Consider the following 22,231-nt stretch of genomic DNA (forward strand, 5'->3'; position numbering starts at 1 on the left):
CAGCAGGACTGCCGTTGCAGGCGAAATTAAGAGAGAATGAGAAGCATAACCATCAAAAATATATATTACACAACTATTACTTTCACCTTGATATGTATATCTAGAAAAAATTATTTTACTTCTATCTATCTGTCTGTCTGTCGTAATGTTTTAGTTTATTTTCTTTTAGTCATTTGATTCAATTCTGATTTTATATTTTTCATGTGTGCATTTGGTGCAGGTCTAATCTATTTTTAAAAGTACTATATAAATAAACTTGACAATAACATATTTTCGTTTGCTCACCCCTACTGCTCTATTACCGTAATGCACCACTTATGTGCGAATCTAGTCTTTATGCTGATGAAATTACGCCGCCCTGAGCAGTGGATTTTTCACCGGATAAGAAATGGTGCGCACCCGCAGTTGGATCTTGCAGGAGGGAAAAGCTCGTGACCGAAACTGCTCTATGGACATGCTCACGTCACGTGAATCAGCGTACCTTTCTACATTTAACACACCGAAATGGCGCAGAAGGGTGTTCAGCTGGATGTTGAAACTTTTTCCTGTTCAATCTGTCTGAACCTACTGAACAATCCAGTGGCTATTCCGTGTGGCCACAGCTACTGCATGAGCTGCATTCAAAGCTTCTGGGGTAAAAAGGGTAAGAAGAAACGCCACAGCTGCCCTCAGTGCAGGCAGACCTTTGCACCCAGGCCTGATCTGGTTAAAAACACAATGTTAGCAGCTTTGGTGGAGCAGCTGAAGCAGACTGGACTTCAGGCTGATCCTGCTGATCCTGCTGGACCTGAAGATGTGGCCTGTGACATGTGCCCTGGGAGGAAGCGGAAGGCCATCAAGTCCTGTCTCAACTGTTTGGCTTCTTACTGTGAAAAACACCTCCAGTCTCACTACAGCGCCGCTCTGCTGCAGAAACACAAGCTGGTGGAGCCCTCCAAGAAGCTCCTGGAGAACATCTGTTCTTGTCACGATGAGGTGATGAAGGTTTTCTGTCGCACCGATCAGCAGTGCATCTGCATCTTGTGCACCATGGAAGAACACAAAGGCCATGAAACGGCTCCGGCTGCAGCTGAGAGGGCGGAGAGGCAGAAGGAGCTTGAGGAAAATCGACAGCAAATCCAGAAGAAAATCCAGGACCAGGAGAAGGAGCTGAAGAGGCTCCAACAGGAGGTGAGGGACTCCTGTGTCTCTGCTGATGAAGCAGTGAAGAGTACGGAGAAGATCTTCACTGAACTGATTAATCTCCTCCAGAAAAGACGCTCTGATGCGAAGCAGCGGATCAGATCGCAGCAGGAAGCTCTGGTGCTTTGGGTTAAGGAGGTTCAGGAGAAGCTGGAGCAGGAGCTCAATGACCTCAAGAGGAGAGACGCTGAGCTGGAGCAGCTTTCACACATAGAAGATCACAACCAGTTCCTGCAAAGCTATGCCTCGCTGCCAGCGCCCAGTGACCTCTCAGACTCATCTGGCATCAACGCCGATCCTCTGAGACACTTTGAGGACGTGAAAGCAGCTGCGTCCAAGCTCCGAGACAAACTGCAGGACATCCTGAGAGACGGTGGGACAAACACCCTCCAGACGGTGTCCAGTTCCCAACCGGAGCCAAAGAGCAGAGCTGAATTCCTGAAATACACCTGTGAAATCACTCTGGATCCAAACACAGCTTTCAGAACGCTGGAACTGAGCAAAAACAACAAAGCAGCAATAGTGTGGTACGAGGACGAGTCATACACTCCTAATCCGGAGAGATTCAGTTCATGCAGACAAGTGCTGAGCAGGCAGAGCCTGACCGGACGATGCTACTTTGAGTTTAAATGGGCTGGAATAGGAATTTTTGTAGCAGTTGCATACAAGAGCATCCAGAGAGGAGGGAGAGCAAATGAATCGTTGTTTGGGTTTAATGATCAGTCGTGGGCGCTACGCTGTGACATTGAGCGTTTGAGTTTGAAAGGAGCTGGTTACACTTTCTGCCACAACAAAGCAGAGACTCCAGTGTCAGGTCCTCAGTCATGCAAACTAGGAGTGTACCTGGATCACAGTGCAGGTGTTCTGGCTTTCTATGATGTCTCTGAAACCATGACTCTGCTCCACAGAGTCCAGACCACCTTCACTCAGCCGCTGTACGCTGGACTTGGCTTTTTTTTCTGTGATGGAGGCAATGCAGAGTTCTGCAACCTCAAGAAACAGAATAAATCTGATTGTACATTATAAAATATATCACCATGTTGATTCAGTATAGTACGAGACAGATTAAATATGGAAAAACTGAGTTTGTCTGCTTTGTCCCACTAGAAACAACCAATCAGAGCCAGGTGGCGGGTCTTAGCGCTGTTAATCAGTCTTGTGTAGCGCTGTTCATCCCTCTCACATCAGTGGAGTCTGTATTTTACTGTTCTTACCCAAATTTAGATAAATGATTGTGTTTTTTATTATGTATCCTAATGTATTTATTGCAATAAAGACTTTTTATTTCGAAAGGATTTTTTTATTTTAAGTGAATTGCAGCTTTTATTCATTTCATTCCAGTCCTGGGTTGCCTTTTTTAATCATGTTTAGATCCGTTCTTGTCAAGAGAGAACATCCAACAGGTTCAAAACAAGTCATGTGTAAAGTACCCACTGTGGCATTAAAAAAGCCTCTATTAAGTGACATAGCTTTACAAGTAAAAGCAAGCGAAAGAAAACTGTATTCTGCTTATTTACAGGAGTAAAACTGTCCTACATACTTTCTGCACTACTTCATTTTTTGTCAGATAAATAATGGCGAGATTTGTTTTGCTAACTTTAAATATTTTTTAAGTAAAGATTTGTCTGTTTTCTGTCACTGTGCAAAATTTTACTCCTAAATCGAGAGACTTCTTATTTCTTTGTGTTAGATGATTAGCTCCTGAGACAACTTAAGCATCTTTACAGATGATGTAGCTTCCACTCTTGGAGCATAAAAACCTGCATGTTGGGTAAACAATTTACCCAAAATGACATTTAGGTGTGATTTTGTGTTTATGGTGCTTTCGTATGTGCAACAAACCAACACAAATTAGTGCATAATTGTTCAGAGTAAGAAAAACCTTCTAGCAGGATAACGCTGTTGAGCGTACAGCCAGAAATACTTAGAAGAGTAGCGAGTGGATCTTCCACAACGGCTTAGTAACTTTATAACTTAGTAATAAAATAAAAAAGAACCATTTGATGTCTTCAAATATAAAATACAGGTTTTTGTAGTTATTTTCATATTTGCTCTGAATTTTGTTTTTTTCCTTGTAATTAGATTTTAATCTACTTTTTTTTTTTTTGCATCATTATCCATCCCACAAAAAAAGGAATATCCATCATCCTTCAAGTTTATTGTAACTTTAAATCCTAAAAACAAATATAAAGTTATGTTTTTTTAAATTATGGCAACACATTCCCCAAAGTAGATATTTATTTATAAGTTGTCTTTTGCAACTCTAAATGAGTTTTTTTTTTTGTTTTGTTTTGTTTTGTCTGGCCTGAGAGAAAAAATGGCTCTCTAGGTTGTAAAGGTTACAGACTCCTGGTATAGAACAAAGTATTTTCATGTTTTTGAAGGGTCCAGTCAAAGTCCAGACCTAAATCCAATTAAGAAACTTTGGCAAGAATTAAACGCTGCTGTTCACAGATGTTCTCCATCCAATCTGCCTGTGCTTGGACTATTTAAGAGAAGAATCGGCAAATGTTTTGGTTTGGAAAGATTTGTAGCTGTCTAAAGGTGATTCTACAAAGTATTCACTCAGTTGGCAGAAATATAAATGGATGGCACACTTTATGATTTATATTTGTAAAAATGTTGCAAACCATGCCTGCATCATTTTCCCTCTTGAGATTTATTCACTTCTTTGAATTGTTCTACACCATAAAACCCTGAAAAAAAGCATGAAATATTGACTTTAACGCTGCAAACTGTGGGGGTGAAAAAGTCAAAGGGGGTGAAAACTTTTGCATGGAATTGTAGCTCTGGTAATAAATACAACTTCTTCAATATTTAGTCAGAATACATGCTGGGGCTCCATACCTCAATTAGTAGCAAAAGACACATTAAATTGTCAAACTTGAGTAATTTTTTTGTTTCTTAGTTTGTCAAGTTTTTGTATCCAGGAATTATCATTCTTAAAATTACATTAAAGTCAGTGCAATGTAGAAAACAGAAGCTTCACATAAGTCCAAAATTATCATGATCATCATAAAAGGCACATGGAGGAAGAAGTCAGGAAGTCCAGGCTGGTTGTGTTCATTCCCTTCATGGTCCATCGCTGCTCAGTATGGTTTATCCTGCTCAAAACACACAAAGATAAAAAACACACACTCATCAGGTTTTTCCTACATTTTACACTGAAATTGATAATTGACTCAAAAATATTTCAGATTCAGTCTAACTTTACCTGCTTAGACTTTTTCATTGCTGTGGAGAAAAAAAATGCAAGTCTCATTTAGATAATAAATTCACACAGGTCTTATATTCTTATCATTTTTAAAGTGATTGGTCACCTGTGTACAGGGCAGGCAGCATCACAACCAGAACAACGAGAAGGAAGGCCAAGATGAAGAAAACCATGAGGTAAAAGGTCCAGCTGGTCGGCTCTGAGCACACAGAACAAACCACAGACATGACCCTCTGCTGCCATCCGGTGGTGGACCGTGGTTCTGCAGCGCAGCTACTCAGGACTTAGACTTTTTTTGACTTAGACTGACTTTATTGTCATTTTGCATGCACAAGGTGTATACAGAACGAAATTTCCAGGAGTACTCTCACCTTCAACTTGCAGGATGAAGCTTTTCTTGATGGGCATTCTTAGCGACTTATGGGAGACAATGCATGTGAACTGCCTCCCAGAAGCCTCGAGCGAAGCCTTGAGGTAGAAGAAGCCCGACAAGGAGTAGGTCATGTCCTGGTTGTGCTTGTGACTGGACAGCAGGATGTTCTGCAGCATCTTGGAAAGCGGGGCCCCGACCCGCTGACCCAACGCCGCCGGGTCCTGCTCGTACCATTTTATCTCCACGTCCAGAGGGTAGTAGTTCTCTGCCTCGCAGACAACCTTCTGTTCAGCGCCGTCCAGCACAGATAGAACATTGCCCACATTCAGGGAGACACGGGGAGGCTCTAAAAGGATGAGAAATGGGAATGGGAAAACTGATGAAATACTAGATAAATATACAATGATTCTTTAAAAAAAAGCTTTCTAGTGTTTAGGAACTGGAGCAAACAGATTCTCAATCAATTATGAGAAACGATTAAAGGGTTCTTGGAGCAGCCTCTCAAATACTTTCTTCCTTAAAATGTGTTCACAAACACACGAATGACTGTAAAACAATTGCAGCATGTATGCAGTGCGACATGCATTCAAGTCTGTGTTAACTATTGCAAACCAAAGGTCTAAAATTGACGTATTAAAAGACACTATTTGTCGGATTAAAACTGCCCACATTTTAAGTATGTGGGCTGGTTTTAGAAACAGTTCGAGACCCAAATGGAAGCATAAAAACATGCAAAATATAAATTTTGCATAATTTTCATTCTCATTCTCAGCCCTGTTTAGTCCGCTTTAATCGACCAGTTTGTTTGCCTTCAAAGTCCAGTTCATCTAGACTTGGCGTGAATGCTTAATCAAACTCTGCTGAAGACCAAAAATGGGAACTCTGGTCTCAGTTTGGTTGAAGTGAACTCTGCGGCAGTTCGAATGCATATGTGAATGCAAGCAGATCGAGGACCGCTCCAAAAGCAGGCCATAGATGCCCTCCACTACAGTGGAGGGCATTCTGGGTAAATACAACCAAAATAAACGGGTGAGCCATTCAGTAGCAGGAGAAATGGCTCCTGGCTTTTTACCAAAGACAAAAGAGAAATCCTTTAATGGCTAAAATCTGACGTCTCTCCATTTTTGTTTACATTTCATGAAGATGTCAGCTTCCCTGAGTTTAAGGCTTCAGTTCTAAACTTGAAACATCTGACCATTCCCTCCAGGTCAATCTTTGTCTCAAACTCAAAGGAGTTTCTGTACCTTAACAGTGATAGTAGAGTGGAGCGAGAGATGGAAAGACGGACTCCAGTTTGCCATGTGGGGGAAAAAAGCTGAGCAAAAAAGCAAAGCTTTTAATTTCCCAGGCCATGTAGACTCTGACCTTTGCCTTCAGTCATGAGATATGGCTGAAATAATGAGATTCCAGACGTGAGTGGATGAAGTGAACCTCGTCATCCAGGGGTAACTTGGGACAGAGCTGCTACTCCTCTGCATCAGGAGGAGTCAGTTTAGGTGCTTCTGGCACCTAGACAGGATTCCTCCAGGGTGAATCACTTTGAAGGAATTCTGGGAACATCCCACAGCGAGGACAGCCTGGATTATGCTGGGAGGATTATTTATAACTCCTGAGTTGGAGCGTATCGCCCAGGAGAGAAATGTTTGGGTTTCCGTACTGGATGTAATTAATTGCTTGGTTAAACCCCTTAACCCTCACCCCCGGAAAATACAATGAAAAACGGTATGCGGGTTTTATTTTTATTCCCACCCAAACCGGGCGACATTATTTACTGACTTGACCGACAAGCTCTCTCTCTCACCTTCGATATGCAGCACTACGTCCTGATTCCCAAACAGTGGATTTACAAGCACAGAGCAAATGTATGTCCCTTCACTGCTCATCTTGGTGAAGGGCAGCGTGTAGGTGGCATCTCCTCCAGCGAGGGCCTTTTTCCCCACTCCGGAGCCCTGGATCTGCCCCGTCCGGCTGGAGTGGCCGAAGAGTTTGGTCCTCTCTCCACGCTGCTGCCAGTGCCACTCCACCGTGATGTTTGCTCCCCGGTGATCGACGCCGAACTGGCAGTGGAGCCTCTGCTGAGAACCAAGGGTGGCTTTCACAGAGGGAGTCTGTGTTTTGGTAACCATGGCAACTGCAGGACAAAGTTAACCATACATCAATATGTGAAATATGTGATGAGTGACTAGGGTGGAGGACACCTTTATTCAGATTTTGAAGTATGAGATCCTCAGAACTTCAAAGGTTTTAACATCCCCTGTAACTGTTGACACATTTTAATGTAGTTTATTGGAATCATATGCAATATGCCAGCATATAGTGTAGTGTCATATTACTGTGAAATGGAAGGAAAAGGCAACAGATTTTCTAAATTGATAGACTGGGCAAGATGAGCGTTAATCAGAGCAGCAGCCAGTAGGTAACTCTGGAGGAGCTGCAGAGATCTACAGCTCAGGTGGGAAAATCCATCTACAGAAAAACCATTACACTGTAAAAACACAAAATCTTGCAAGGTATTTTAGTCTTATTTTGAGTGCAGATGTCTTTGTAGAACACATAAAATAAGGCAAAACTAAAAAGTCACTTTTCAGGAACATATAGGAGTTTTTTCTAATTTGCTCATTAAAAAATGTCTTGCAATAAGTGAAACACCCTGCCAGTAAGTTTTCTGACAATTATTTGAATAACATACAAATGAGCAAATATTTGAAATCCTTTTCTAAGAGATAAAATACCTGATTGCCTAAAGTGCAAAAACGCAGCATTCCTTTAGCCTACATTTGATCATTTGTAGTAAAGAATGCAGCTGCAGCTAAAAAACATACTTCTAAGGTCAACATGTAAAAAACTCAGCCCTTTCTATTTGAGTTAACATCAACACAATGTAGTGCTGATCTGTTGATTATTATTTTTTGATTAAACAATTCATAGTTGCAACAGCAAAAGGTGTCTAAAGGAAGATAGTTTTTTTTTTACAGAAGTTGAACTATGACACTTTAAGAGTTCTGGGTTGAACATCGTCACAGACAAATAAGCTTTTTTCATTGTAAATCCAAAATATATCTATTTTTGCGCAGTTTTGGCTTAATTGGTGCTCTGAGGTTGTTTTTCTTTCAGCAGATGCCTATTGTGGACTCCGTATATTCCAGTTAGCAATTAATTCATTACGAAATTTGCTCATTTATCACGATTAATCCGATTAATTGTGTCAGCCCTAATTACAATGTACTTAAGGTTTGCTGTTGTCATTTCAAAAAGTTCAAGAGGTGAGAATACTTTTTCAACACTGTATTTCTGATCTGTTGAGGTTTACCAGATGTAGTCAGGATCTCAGTGTCAGCGATAGCGGGCCAGCTGCGGTAGTCCTGCTGCCCCGGTGGAGGTTCGTTAGACGGATGTCTGAGGAAGCCGGTGACCGTGAACAGGCCCTTGTCTTGCTTCAGGGTGCAGGTGAACCACCGGTTGTAATCCTTCGCTTCCTGGCTGGGCCAGTGGATGTGTATGCCCTCTGTGCTGTACCTTCGCAGCTCACATTCCAGCTGCTCTGCTTCCACCCCATCCAGATACCGCCGCAGGTCCAGCTTGGATCCTACACCAGAAAGGATAAAACCTGAAATGCAACAGTTTCCAGCTCCATTTCCTTGACTTACAGGCCGCAAGGAGTGACTTACCAGTGATCAGGAAAGTGATGGCATCTGGATTAACAGGAGTGTCTCCTTTTTGACCAAACTGCAGCATGGCCTGTCTATGGATGAGCTGAGTCTCAATGTGGCCCTCATTATTGAGGCTCACGTGCTCATCTGTGAACTGACAGGGCAGCCATTGGATCTGATTAACACAGTGCACACCTGCGGAAAGATACGTGATGAATTAGTATAACACAGGGTCATACTCCACACAAAATGACTTAATGTTTACCAAAATACATAAACACCTTTAAACGACATACCCGTTGCTATAAAAGAGCATAGAAAAAACTCCAGCAGCAGACCCATGGCGATTATTCATTGGTGATTTCCAATTTGGTTCTCCGTGTAGAACTGTGTATGTCAGGACGCTTTCGCTTTCATTTTCTAAGAATAAAAACTTCACGCGGCTTAACTTGTATCACGTAACAATCACGTGATAAAATTGCATGACAAAAAAATTATAAAATACTTTATAAAATGCTTAAGAGAATAAAAAGTAATGTGTTTTTTTACAGTAGATGATTTAAAAAAAAAGTATTTTATATATCGATGTGGTTGTGGGAGAAGCAGTACCGGCGTTGTCCAGAGGTGTCGCTGTGGCTACTGCTGACCGCTGCCGCACGTTGAAAAAGCGGAAGCGCTGGACTCTTGAAATGTTGACATGCTGTTAAAAAAATAAGGACAACTGGAGCACGCCGACACCGGTAAACTGGATTGAACTGAGACATAGAACCGCTGGTCTGGTTTCTAAAGCTGCCTTTACTGACTGGGCTGCTTTTCTCCTGACTCAGCCGCCATGGCGCTCATTATGAACAAAGGTAAATAGTTCCACTGTTTCCATACCCTATGAAGTCCGCGTATCGTCTGCTGAATAGAAAAATTACCTTTATACTTCATAAATAAAATATTATCTACCATTCGATTGTTTCTTTATGGTTAAACTAGTATAGGATGAAATCAGAATAAATGAGTAAACGATTAGTCAAAAAAAAAACTAATTAATAAATGCAAAATGATTCCTAATATGAGTAAAATAGGTAAATGAATATATAAGTAGGTAAGTATCAAAGCTGAATATAACATAATAAGTAAACAAAAGTGGAATGCAATTCCATTAATTAATGCAATGAGTAAATGTATAATTCGAAAAAGGATTACTAACATTTTGGCAACACTGGTGAATCAAAGTAATAAATGTCATCAATAACATTCTAGTGACAATCAACTAAGTTTTATTTTGATTTCAAAGCCAATTAGTTGTTCTTGAAACTTTTTTTTTATTAGTTACACATTTGTTAATTTTGGCAAGCCGTGGGACTGTTTATAGGATCCTAACCACCAGTGGCACATCTCAGGAACATTAAAATGTCCTGTCTTTATCTGTAGAAATCACATATATTTAATAATTTTTTTGTTAATAAACTAAATGTAGGATATAAACAGAATAAATTGTAAAGATGAACTTTGGCTGATGTTTTTTGTTGTCATTATTAGCTCATATTTGTTGTATCACACTCTCACATGGAGTTATGTAGCGGGTCACCAGCAAGTATGACGGAAGCGATTGACAACTATCCATCATTCTCGTTAGCATGAAAAGGAGGCCAGACAAATGCAATAACAAAAAGTTCAATGACTCCAGAACCGTTTATTCAAATTTTAGCAGACTTTTTAGAAACACTCAAAATTTGTTGTATTTACTGACAGATTGTTGATTGTTGATTTTCTTGTATTATAGTTTTTTATCAGTTTAACTCGTATCAAGATTTGTAATTTCAACAACTTGTAAAATGTAGTAGTGGGCTACTTTAAAGGGTTAGGAATTTCTTCCTTGTAGTTTGATGAACTAGGGTCACCTAAAAAGCTAGAAATGGCCTTGGTTATAAATCTGGCCAGTGCTTAATGAACTAAATTATAAAGTATTGCTGTGACTTTCTGATTCTTTCAGATTCAGCCATTATTCAGGGGGCTTTCCTGCAGGCGGAGAAGCTGTGTATCCCCTCGTCTCTTTCCTCGCTTCCCAAAGCCGACTGGAGTCGTGTCGGGCGCCCGATCTTGCTAGCACTCCAAGAAATCTGTGGACTAGATGAACCTGACAGTCGACCCAACCTTCAAGCTTTAACTTGGAAGAAGAGGATTGTTTGTGTTGTGTGGTTGAAGCTGTTGAGCAGAGAAGCTAGGGAGGATGTTGAAAAGGCTTGGAGGGAGAATCCGTTCTTTTCCCTCCAGAACAGCCTCCCTGAGATGAACCACGCAGTCCTGATGGAGTTGGTGAAGTCGACTGCCGCTGCGCCTATTTTTGCCCGTTTCCTCCTTCTTCTTCCCCGAGATCGGATCGCCATGGAGCTGGGAAGGCTAACGGAGCACGTCAGGAGCGATCCCGGTGGGGAAGACGATGTCAGATTTTTTCTGGAAGTTTGGTGGGAGTTATGGAAAGGCAGAGAGGAACTTAAATCAGAGACCGAAGAAACCATAGAGATGATGTTTGCCAACCAGTTTGCCCGTCTGTCCTCAGATTCTCCTCATGCTGCAAAGAGATTGAAGCTGGACTCTGCAGAAATGACAGCATCGTCTCCAAACACTGACATCCTGCATGTTCTCTTTAATGCGCTGAAAGACATGACGGATCTGGTAGCTTCTACAAATGTGTGTTTTCAGTCGCTATCCATTTCTCTTGATGCTCTGTACACATCCTTCCTGATTACGCAGGAAGTCGTTCTTCCTGTAACAGAACAGTTGGACGTTTTGTGTAAAATGACCAACTGCAGAGGAGAGATTGAGACCCTCAATGCTGAACTTATTCGAGATGCTCAGAAAGACTTGAGTGCCTCTCTGTCACCGTCTCCATTTCAGCCCAGCACGATGAAGCTGTCTGAAGCCTTGAAGATCATCACATGTCTCGTACAGTTTTGGAAAGATAAAGGCCTTCTGGTGGTCAGCGACCCTTTGACTCCATGTTTCTCTACTGTCCGGCTACAACGGAGCATCCAGAGAGTCCTGACGGCTCTGGATGAAGTTCCTGAAACTGCGACAGAGACGAACACGCTCAGAGATCTGCTCAAGTCCCTGGACCTTCCTGCTGCTGAGAACACTCCTGACATTCAGGCTCAGGTAACCGCAGTGATCATCGCTCATCGCATGCAGGATTACCAGAGCTTTGCAGAGCTGTTTGCAGGCCAGGCATCCTGGGCTCGTTCTGAGCTCTGGGTTCACTGCCTGGAGGAAAATCAAGCCGCTTTCCGGCAGCATCGTACTCTCTTCAGCCTCTCTTCTACCCTCATGAGTCTCCTACACGCTGAGAACTCCGATGTTAGTCAGTGCAGGAAGCTGATGAAGATCGCCGCAGATATTTTTTCTGCACTTTCTTTAGAAGACAAGAACCAGACGCTTGCTGCCATGTTGGGGTTATCCAGCAGGGGCTTCTTCAGGCAGCCTGTCCCCTACGCTGTAACAGAGGGCTTCCAACAGGAACTCAACATGGCCTTCAACTGCATCATCCAAGGAGGGGGCGGAGCCTCAGCAGCAGTGTCACAAGGCAACCTGACCACTGCCGTCTCCTTGGTGGCGAGAGTGGCGTTTCAGAACCCAGAGGCAGCGTTAAAGTCCTGCTGCCACTCAGCCATTTTCAACAAGGGAGCATTCTCCCTGATGGCCAAGATCCTGCAGCAGCTGCCTGGACTCAAAGCTCAGCTGGGAGGAAAAAATGAAGGAGAACCTAAAGATGATAAAGTAAATGCTGCGAGTGGTAGGAGTCTGCTATGCAAGTGTTTGCAGGACACAGTCAGGAGCAAATCCATGTCAGCGAGTGAGAAGCAGCAACTCCTCAAGTTCCTGGGTCTTCTGATGACCCCAGACGTGATGACTGAGGAGGAGAAGAAGAAGCAAAGTTTCCTGCTGCCTCAGGAGGTCGTCAACACCTTTGTCTTGCCCAGTCTCTCAGCAGTGGGTGAGGATGCCCTAGTTATCATTTTAACCCACTAAGAGTTGATGGTTTTCTTAAAAAATCTTCCAGAAAACTTATTGAGTCTTCTGAAAGAATTCACATTTGTATTTATTCACATTTTGTCCTGATACAACCATAAACTTTACAGGAAACCTGTCTTTTTGCACATTTTTGTACTTCCTTTTGGGTCTCAACTACTTCTAAAATCAGCCAAACTGCTTAAAAAAAACACCCAGCCGTTTTCTGGAAATATGTTAATGTTTTTTCGTGTCTGGGAAAGCAAGTCGCTGAACTTTGTGGTTGTAATCTGACAAAGTGTCGCACAATCTGCTATGAATCATTTTATTTCCCAGGCTAGTAGTCATTAACTTCAATTCTTATGTCTTCTAGTATTTGTAGCTAGACTTCACATGTATTTGGGTGGAGGATGTGTTGAAACATTTTCTGGTGGATTCACTCTGTAATTTTTCCATGTATCTTCAGGTGACGATAAGATAGACACAGAGTTCAGTCTGCAGCTTCTCCATGCTGCTCTGTCAGTGGAAGCAACTCCTTCCCCTCACTGGGTGATGAACTGCTCTCCCTTTCCCCTCCTCTTTGTCTTGGCCCAACTCTACAACCAGGCTTACAGGTGTGTGTGTGTAGTCTCTAATGTTTTACATTTTCTACTTTTCCACCTTTTAACTTCATTATGAATCATCTGATAGATGTTGGGAGGAGCCAGCAGATGGTGCCGTCCACCTACGCTCCATGGACACTAAGGAGCTGCTGGTGTCAGTGCTGACCACTCTGGGGCAGCTGGTGGGGGCAGAGATCGAGGCAGCCCCCAGCAGCTGGTCCAGAGCTCTGTTCTGGCTCTACAACAAGATCGAGGCGTTGGATTGGACCGTTCGGTTCCATCTGAGGCCAGTTTGGGGAGAGCACTTTAAAAACGAGGTGCCCTCCTCTCTGCTGGAAGTCTGTGACCTTCCTGAAGAGGTAGGAATATCATGTCCACACTGCAAAAACACTTATTAGTAAGTATTTTTGGCCTAGTTTCTAGTGCAAAATAAAACGCATTTAACTTTTCAACAAGACATAGAAGCTTGTTTTAAGTCAATAACATCTGAAATCTGGGTGTAGTGTCTCTGAACCTTCAGAGCCACAAAATGACAGTTACAAAGTCGGCCTTCTATCACTTGAAGAATACTTCCAGGATTGAAGGATTAATGTCCCAGCAAGTTCTAGAGAATCTCATCCATGTGTTTATCTTTAGTCGCAACGATTAATGCAACAGTGTCTTCACATGTCTGCCTAAGCAATCAATCGTCCAGCTGCAGCTGATCCAGAACGCTGCTGCTTGTGTTCTTACTAAAACCAGGAAGTTAGAGCACATCACACCAGTTCTTCCACTGGCTCCCTGTAGCTCAGAAAATAGACTTTAAGATTTTGTTGTTAGTTTATAAATCATTGAACCACAATACATTAAAGATCTGCTGTTGTTGTATCAACCTACTAAGCGTCTCAGGTCTTCTAGTTCTGGTCTGCTCTGCATCCACAGAACCAGAACCAAACATGGAGAAGCAGCATTCAGCTTCCATGCTAATCCATAAACTGAAACAAACTTCCAGAAAAACTGCATAACAGCCGAAACACTGAGTTCCTTTACATCAAGTTTAAAAATCCACCTGTTTAGCGTTGCTTTTGATTAGTAATAAATAGAACATTGATCAATATAGTTGATGTGCATTGATGATTTTGATAACAGTATTTGACAAAATGTAATATTTATTAATCGTTTCTAAGTTGGTGACTGTGATGTTTTTAAAGTGTAAAGCACTTTGAACTGCCATGTTGCTGAAATGTGCTATTCAAATAAACTAGACTTCATTAAGTATACGTAAGAGACTGAGATGATCAAAGGATTTTCATATCTGGACTAGGCTGTATGAATATTCCTGTGCTTGCTCCCCCTGTAGGACTGGTCTGGCCTGGACCTCCCTGAGTACGGCCAGGGAACGGGTCTTTTAGCCTGGATGGAGTGCTGCTCCCTGTCCGACTCCCTGCGGTCCACCATGTTGTCCTGTCTTTCTCTGGATCGGCACCGGCCCGACCACGTCAGCATGTTCAGCAAAGGCCTTCTGGTGGTGCTGACGCAGACCCTCCCCTGGAGCTCCGTCTCCCAGTGGGAGCGGCTGCTGGGCGTCCTCAGGGAGCTGATCACGTCGGCTTGTCTCAGCGTCCCGTTCTCTCTGGAGTACGTGGACTTCCTGCCCCTCCTGGACCTGAGGCAGTTCTCATGCGAGCTGCGCCTGTCGGTTCTCCTGCTGCGGGTCCTGCAGCTGCTCTGCGGCTCCAGCTGCTCCGACTGGCTGTCCTCTGACGGCTGGGCCCACATCTGCAGGCTGTACGCCCATGCTATGAGGGACATGATGAACTGTGTGAAAGCCAAGCTGCCTCTTCATTCTTCTTCTTTAGAGTGTCATAAAGCTCCTGATTCCTCAAAGTTAAATCCGTCTGTTAAAGCTGCCGAAAGAGATCATAATCCTGTGAAACATGCAGAAGATTCTCCTCAGGAATCAGAAGATGCTCAGATGAAGGAGGAGGCGGCTGCAGCTCCGAGCCAAGAGGTCCTCTTCGTTCTCAGCCAGCTCTTCTGCCACATTCAGCACATCCAGGTAGGAATTAAATTATTATATCTGGACTTTACCTCAGCATACCAACAACATCGCTGCAGCAAAGGTTTGGTGTGGAAAATCTGCTTTTAATGATTATGACGCTTGAGACATGGCTACAGATATCGGCAGCCTGATAAAGCCTGGAGATAAGTTGATCACAAAGCAGATTTTACTGCTCAATTCCATTTTTTTTCCTTTACTGATTTACATTGTTTTTCTCTCTCATGGTTGTCATTCATACTGCTAATAAAATGTGACCGCAGTGACACTTCTGTGTGAACGGTTTATGTTCCCAAAGCAACCCGCATGCACAGAAGAGGAACGTTGATGTCACACAGCTGTGCAATATTTACAGAAGTATATATGATCATGGAAAGAGCAATTTATGGATCATTTTTAATGTTTATTCAGCAATGGGAGTTGATGGTATTGTTAGAAGATCCTAACAAGATGAAGATAATTAAAAGAAAGCACGTCTTTAATGTGTGCACCCTGAAATATGTTATCCGGGTAGTTCCTCATTGAGTTATTGCGATGCACTGATATTGAGATTTGACATACATTCGTTTATTCCAGGTGATGATGCCAGGAGGCCAGTCTGAGCCTCTGTTCCTGTGCAGCCTGGAGATCCTCAGCCACTACGAGGCCGTCATGGCGGCTTTCCCAGAGAGCTGCAGCCACGCGGAGAGCGACAACACACGCCACTTCTTCTCCACCATCACAGACAACCTGAGCAACCAGCACATGAAGGCAGTGCTCCAGCAGAAGATCGCTCAGCTTGTGTCGTCTGCAGCTTGAACAGACACCCTGTGTGTGTTTCCTAGTTGAGACAACCTGCTGAAGATTCTTACTAAACAATGAGATGCATTGAATATCAGAATCCACACCTTACTCAGGTGTAAAAACTGAATTCTAGTAAATAAATGGTATTTTCTAGTGCAAAGACATGATCTGTTCATTATTTTTGTTAGGAGGTATGAAAATAAGGTTACTATAGAAGGGAAAACATTAAATAACATCCACCAGTGTTAAGTAGACTGCTAAAAGCATCTGAAGTTAGTCTAGATGTTTTTGATGAATTTCTGGACCTTAGAAAACATTTTCATAAAACTCAATTTGATGGCAAAAACTTTGAAAAAATTGTTTGTGACCCTTTCTTAATTAATAAAAATCCCACAATGACCTCTGAAATAACTTTGAAACAGACAAAAGTAATTAAGAAAAATTTACTGAAAATTAACAAATGAAAATGGGACATTGCTTTTGAATTATGGTTCAACTGAATCATTTAAAAAAATAGAAACTTTTCACAGGCAAAAATGATGGCAGTTGTAGAAAAGACTGAAAATAATTTAAATATGGGGACATGTTAAACTAAGGTGTGCCCTCTAGTTAGCATTAGCATGACTTCAAGTTTGTAATCAGTCTACCTGAGAAAAATTACCACTGAACAGTTTATTGAACATATTTATTTGATCAAGACGATCAAATAAATCATCTTGTAATGTATATAATAAATATTTTACTATAATGTAAATGGTTTTCCATTACCCTGATGCTGTTGAAAAATTACAATGGAATATTAGGGCCAGGCTAAGAAAAAAGAAAAATAAATAAATTATATAGTCATGTTACCAGAATAAAGTCTGACTATTATGAGAACTTCGACATGGAAAAGCAGTCTTTCAACTGCAGTAAAATGAGAATTTTAAGCATCTTGTGAATTGTATTTTGATACTGGTTTTACAGATAAAGAAATAATTCGTTTACACATCAAAGACTGACTAATAATCTGATGCTTATGTGTTTACTACAACTTTATTCAGGTAATGTTACAACCTTATTTTCAAAATATGACTTTATTCTTATTATTTTTAGTTTTTGTTTTTTCTTAAACACTTTTTTTACTCTGTTGTAAAAAAGTTTCAGTCCAAATAAATCTTTAGTAAAACCAGGCACAGAAGCCATGACTTCTGGTCTCAGTGTCTTAAATTAACAGACCAACGAGCTCCTCAGTCTTTCTTCGTCACATCTTTGTTTACCTGCGGCCTCCTCTGCCTCAGGTAGAGTCGCTGTGCTTTCCTCAGCAGCAAGGTGAACCAGTAGATCTGTGGAGCCAGCAGCACCAGGTTCCCCACGTTACAGTGCAGAGGCAGGTGGAAGGCCACTTGGTGCAGAGGAATGCCGAACTGCCGGCCGTACATCCAGTACATGAAGGGGAATACGAGGATGCGACATGTGAAGAAGGTCAGTAGGACGATGAGGCCGTTGATTTTATGTAGCTTGGTGCCATCGAGGCGCAGCTGTGTGTAAACAAACAGGTGAACAGAAACATGCAAGTGAAAAAACCGGAGCAATCTATCAAGATGTGATGCAAAGAATGAGAAAGACATTATGTTTTTTCCTTCATTGTTCACCTGAATGAGGATCTTTCCTATGGAGACGAAGGGAGTGCTGAGCTCTGTGATGAACATGCAGCCAATAAAGAAATCCCCCAAACCTCTCCTGAAAAACTAAAAACAGGCACAATGCAGTCAATAATAAACTTAATGTTTCTTTTCAGTCATAGATATCTGCTCCCTTCATCACTTTACATCAGGATTTAATCTGGCCTATAAAGACTTTGTTGAAAAAAATATTTCACCTAAATGAACAACTATTTGGTGATCTGGAAATATTTCCAAACAGTGAAGATCTGCATCAAAACATTAGAAGAATCTCACTCAAAGTTATTGATTTTAGATCTGTGACAAATTTTCCAAATGAATGAAAATCTGTGACGGCAGAGGTTCGACTGAATGAATACGACTGTTTCCTCACTGATCTCACCAGTGTGATTGGTGTGAAAATAAAAACCAGGGCCATGTGATGGAGAACCAGCATCCAGTCCTTGCGAAGGAAAGCTCTGACCGTCTGCAGCGAGTGTCCACTGGGAGCTTCGGACCCATCTCTGCTCCTCTCAGTGTGGAAGTGGCTCAGATACATGGTGTATATGTCAAACACCATGTAAGGAACTCCAAACAGGACAAAACTGTTCACCAGCCAGTGACTGTGCATTGTGACACATGAAGCATTTTAACTCGATTGTTTTTCCTATATCACAATGAAAATGTACTGGTAGCTTATAGAGAGTTCTTCACCTGTCAGTCATCACATCCCTGCAAGATGAAACAACTGTGACTCCAACTGCAGTGGCCAACGACCCATGGACAGCAGAAATCAGTCTGTAGAAAGAAACACATCAGACCAAAAGTCCAAAAGTCAGATGAAACTTGAAACTTTTTACTTTAAACTGAATCCTTTTCAAAAACTTAACTGGAACAGCCTCTGCACGTTCAACTCAAGCTTGAAAAATTTATTATTCGTTATAAATTTTGACTTTGAAATCCTTTGAGTCCTGTCGAGCTTATGATGGTTTGATTACTGAATAATAATTTGGGGAATCAAAGAAAAGTTGAACAATTTTCCATTTAGATTATAAGAGTTAGTCAAGGAAATGAACAGCATAAAGTAAGAACAAATTGGATGCACGGTTTTTTTTATGTGAATTTGTTTTCCAAATTCATTTAGGCCAGTTTATTAGTTACACTTTGCTATCACCAGGCTGGACACACATTAGTTTTGAAAACTGCCCTCTTTTTGTCCCTCATAGATTTTAGTAAATACTCTCATGGTTACATTCTTGATGTAAATTTCCTGTTTTACCATATCAACTACACTTCAGGTTTGTGATGAGGTGCATTATTCTGCTGGAAGTGGCCATGAGAAGATGGGTACACTTGTATGGAGGATCAGATCCTCCATACATCAGATCCACACATCAGGATAAATCCATGCTTTCATGTTACTTCCACCTAATTTTCACCCTTTGCATGTTAATATTGCAGCTGCTCCAGACTCATCAGGCATCTTGTGCATTGTTGGAGAGCCTTTTTACATTGACTCATCAAATTCCAGTTCTTAGGAACAGAGGGTCATCTGGTAAGGTCTTCAGCTGCTGTAGCCCGTCTGCTTCAAGGTTTAAAGTGCTGTGAGTTCAGTAGTTGTACTCAACACACCTTAAGGTGCTGAAACAGTCTTCCCGTTCTCCTCTGATAGTTGTGGGTAAAAATCCCAGTGGGTCAGCAGTTTCTGAAATACTAACACCAGCATGTCTGATGGCCGTTTTTTAAAAGGTTATTTACAAATTAATTTCGGCCAGTTTATCAGTTACACTTTGCTAGCACCAGGCTGGACACACATTAGTTTTGAAAACTGCCTCTTTTTTTGTCCCTCATAGATTTTTGAACTTCTTTAAGTTCAAAGTTTATGGTTTGAACTTAAAGAAGTTCTCTTTTGTCTTCATGCCACCGCTGTTGGGCTGCAGGCATTAGCTGATTTACAAGTGTACCCAATAAAGTGGCCAGACTGTTTCAGTACAACCAGGCTCTTCATTTGAAACACAAGCTAAATGTTCAGACTCTTCTATCCCTGTAGTATTAGTAATTCAGTCCCCACAACCTTAGCAGCAGCTAGCTATCATTAAAGTGCAGCTTGATATTAGTGAGGAGGCTGACCTCTCACTGACCACGGTGACGTCGGCTTCGCTCCACTCCGTCCTGGTGTGTTTTAAGATCTTCCTGAAGCTGAAGAAAAGCCCTGGAAACACCGCAGCTCCACACACCAAGGCGGCCATCATGGTTTCAGCAGCCTCGGCGTATCTTCGACCCTGGAAAACAAACTCTATCTGCTACATGTTACCACAACATCTCGGTGCTACAGCGCTAACTCTCTTGTTGTTATTACTATTATTGTGCTTATTCTTCTAAATAATAATAACTGTTTACATTAAATAAATATATATAAATGATTGTTGTTGTTTAAAAAAAAAAAAAAAAAAGTTATTCTTCTTTTCTTGATAGTTATTGGCGGTTAGCAAACAACTAAATGGCACTTTACCGCCACCAACTGGTGAGAACCTTTGCCTTGACAGGTACTGGTGGATCCTCATTGCTCCCCTTACTGGTGTCAATGGGGGTACTTAGTGAAATGAAAACAAACATCTGCTAATACCCCAAACTACTTTGCAGCACTATTCCATCATCTGAATTTTTTTTTATTTTACTTAAGATTATTACTTTTCACCCTAATTTCCACCTTGTTTGGTTCCACCCAACAGGGTGGAACATAACAGGTTGGGACTTTTCTAACTAATCTAGCTGTAGCTTTTTATGTGATCAACATTTACCTAGCTAACCTTCAACAGAATAACAAATATTTAACGACTAAATCGAATATAATGTTTTTTTTAATTTTTCACAATCTATCTTATCTTTAAGGTTGACTCATACATGTTTAACATATTTAAGATAAGGAAAAGTAAGGAGATGGTGACAGTTGAAGCTTACCTTGTTTTCCATGGTTGAATTCACTTCAAAACCAATTGATGTCACTTCCATTAAATGGCTTTTATGGAATTTTAGTCTTTTTTAAGGCAAAATGGAAACATTCTAACAGAATGGAAAGTTAGTACTGGGAGAAAATAAGAACAATAGTTTCAACAAATTCAACTACATATTAAAATAGGGTTTATTACAGTCAATCAACTTATTGAAGAAAAACAACAAAAAATATATATTTTATAGTTTAAACTTCTTGAGGAAGTCTATTACACTGCACTGCAGACACTATGAAATTGAGCATGTGTGTCACCAAAACGGTGTGTAAAGTACAAAATAGTATTTAAAATGCATTTAATTTATATTTGAATGATGGCAAACATCTAAATGTATAATTAAAATATGTTGTTGTAAATGTTTGGCACATTTTAGAAAAAAATCATTCTAAGCAAAACACGAAGACATGGAATGTTGCTGCAAAAAAAGAATCACCTGTATATGTATGATTTTTCCAAGAATTAGATCTTGGAAAAAATCTCTTTTCCAAACTCCCTTTCAATATTCATAAAAAAGGGAGTTTGTTTTTTACAACATACAATACGAGGAATAACAATATATTTCTGACAGAATTTTTCCAGTTGAGCATTACTTGGCTATCCATTTAAAAACATTCTTCCAAAAAATAATATGAGATCTTTCAATGACAGAATCTTGATATCTTAATGATAACTATTTCAATATCATTATTGCAGAAAGAACAACAGTTATTTCAAACCCAAAATGCTGATGCCAAAATTTGTTGGAGGTATGCAGTATGTACAGAAAGTATTCAGGAGCCTTTAAATTTTTCACTCTTTGTTCTATTGCAGCCATTTGCTAAAATCAAAAAAGTTCATGTTATTTCTCATGAATGTATGCTCAGCAAACCATCTTGACAGAAAAGAACCAGAAATGTAGAAATGTGTTAAAAAAGAAAAACTGAAATATCACATGGTCAAAAGTATTCAGACTGTTTGCTGTGACACTTATATTTAACTCACCTTTCTTCCGATCCTCCTTGAGATGGTTCTACTACGCCTTCATTGGAGTCCAGCTGTGTTTAATTAAACTGATGGGACTTGATTAGGAAAGGCACTCACCGGTCTGTATAAGACCTGTGTCTTTCTCTGACACAGTTCATGAAGAGAGGGTAGTTAGGAGAAAAGTTGTGGATGAGAAATTTAAAGTAATTCTGAAATTTAAGAGTGAGGAAGGTCAGGAAAAATTCAGCCCAATTGGGGTGTCAAGGGAAATTAAAAAGAAAATAGGAGACGTTGAAATGGTGAAGATCTTGAGAGACGGAAGTCTTTTGATAGAATGTAAAGATATAGAACAAAAGAGTAAGGCGTTCAATGTGGAAAACATATGTAAAAGAGCGGTGCTGGAGAAAAAAATGTTGGGAGAAAATAAAAAAACTAGAGGAGTGATATATGGCATCCCACTAGATGAGGATCTAGAAAGACTTAAGAAAAATGTAGTTGGAGCAAAGGTGTTCAATATGAAAAGGCTGTCAAGAACTGTGGATGGTGAGAGAGTGGGGAGTATGTCAGTTCTGGTGGAGTTTGAGGAAAAAGAGCTGCCAATGAACATAAAAATAGGATATATAAGCTTCCAAGTCAGACCTTATACACCTCCACCACTTCGGTGCTATAAATGCCAAAGGTATGGGCACATTGCGGCAGTATGTAAAGGAAAGCAGAGATGTCCAAAATGTGGGGAAGACCATAAATTTGAAGAATGTAAGGAAGATGTAGAAGAG

At 40.9% G+C, this 22,231-nt stretch overlaps 4 protein-coding genes across 4 annotated transcripts; 2 read left to right on the top strand and 2 right to left on the bottom strand.

Moving 5' to 3' along the window:
• Positions 1–504: 504 nt before the first annotated feature.
• On the top strand, positions 505–2,208 carry LOC114162004 (tripartite motif-containing protein 16-like). The gene has a single exon (XM_028045747.1). It carries the CDS (start codon positions 505–507, stop codon positions 2,206–2,208), a length of 1,704 nt encoding a protein of 567 aa, XP_027901548.1.
• A 1,252-nt stretch (positions 2,209–3,460) lies between these two features.
• dhrs13b.2 (dehydrogenase/reductase (SDR family) member 13b.2) lies at positions 3,461–8,841 on the bottom strand. The gene is made up of 8 exons (XM_027999584.1): positions 8,716–8,841; positions 8,438–8,614; positions 8,080–8,355; positions 6,571–6,900; positions 4,768–5,115; positions 4,503–4,595; positions 4,397–4,416; positions 3,461–4,286 (listed from the first exon to the last, which is right to left on the bottom strand). Exons 1-8 carry the CDS (start codon positions 8,759–8,761, stop codon positions 4,272–4,274), a joined length of 1,305 nt encoding a protein of 434 aa, XP_027855385.1. The 5' UTR covers positions 8,762–8,841; the 3' UTR covers positions 3,461–4,271.
• Positions 8,842–9,067: 226 nt separating this feature from the next.
• gemin4 (gem (nuclear organelle) associated protein 4) lies at positions 9,068–16,000 on the top strand. The gene is made up of 6 exons (XM_027999084.1): positions 9,068–9,273; positions 10,404–12,401; positions 12,882–13,029; positions 13,106–13,376; positions 14,357–15,055; positions 15,632–16,000. The coding sequence occupies exons 1-6, from the start codon at positions 9,252–9,254 to the stop codon at positions 15,851–15,853; spliced, it is 3,360 nt and encodes a 1,119-aa protein (XP_027854885.1). The 5' UTR covers positions 9,068–9,251; the 3' UTR covers positions 15,854–16,000.
• Positions 16,001–16,761: 761 nt separating this feature from the next.
• On the bottom strand, positions 16,762–19,921 carry LOC114133296 (TLC domain containing 3A). The gene is made up of 5 exons (XM_027999085.1): positions 19,612–19,921; positions 18,196–18,279; positions 17,885–18,104; positions 17,473–17,568; positions 16,762–17,358 (listed from the first exon to the last, which is right to left on the bottom strand). The coding sequence occupies exons 1-5, from the start codon at positions 19,731–19,733 to the stop codon at positions 17,068–17,070; spliced, it is 813 nt and encodes a 270-aa protein (XP_027854886.1). The 5' UTR covers positions 19,734–19,921; the 3' UTR covers positions 16,762–17,067.
• Positions 19,922–22,231: the final 2,310 nt, after the last annotated feature.

This window comes from Xiphophorus couchianus, chromosome 18 (genome assembly GCF_001444195.1).
Source record: "Xiphophorus couchianus chromosome 18, X_couchianus-1.0, whole genome shotgun sequence".
NCBI classification, from domain to species: domain Eukaryota; kingdom Metazoa; phylum Chordata; class Actinopteri; order Cyprinodontiformes; family Poeciliidae; genus Xiphophorus; species Xiphophorus couchianus.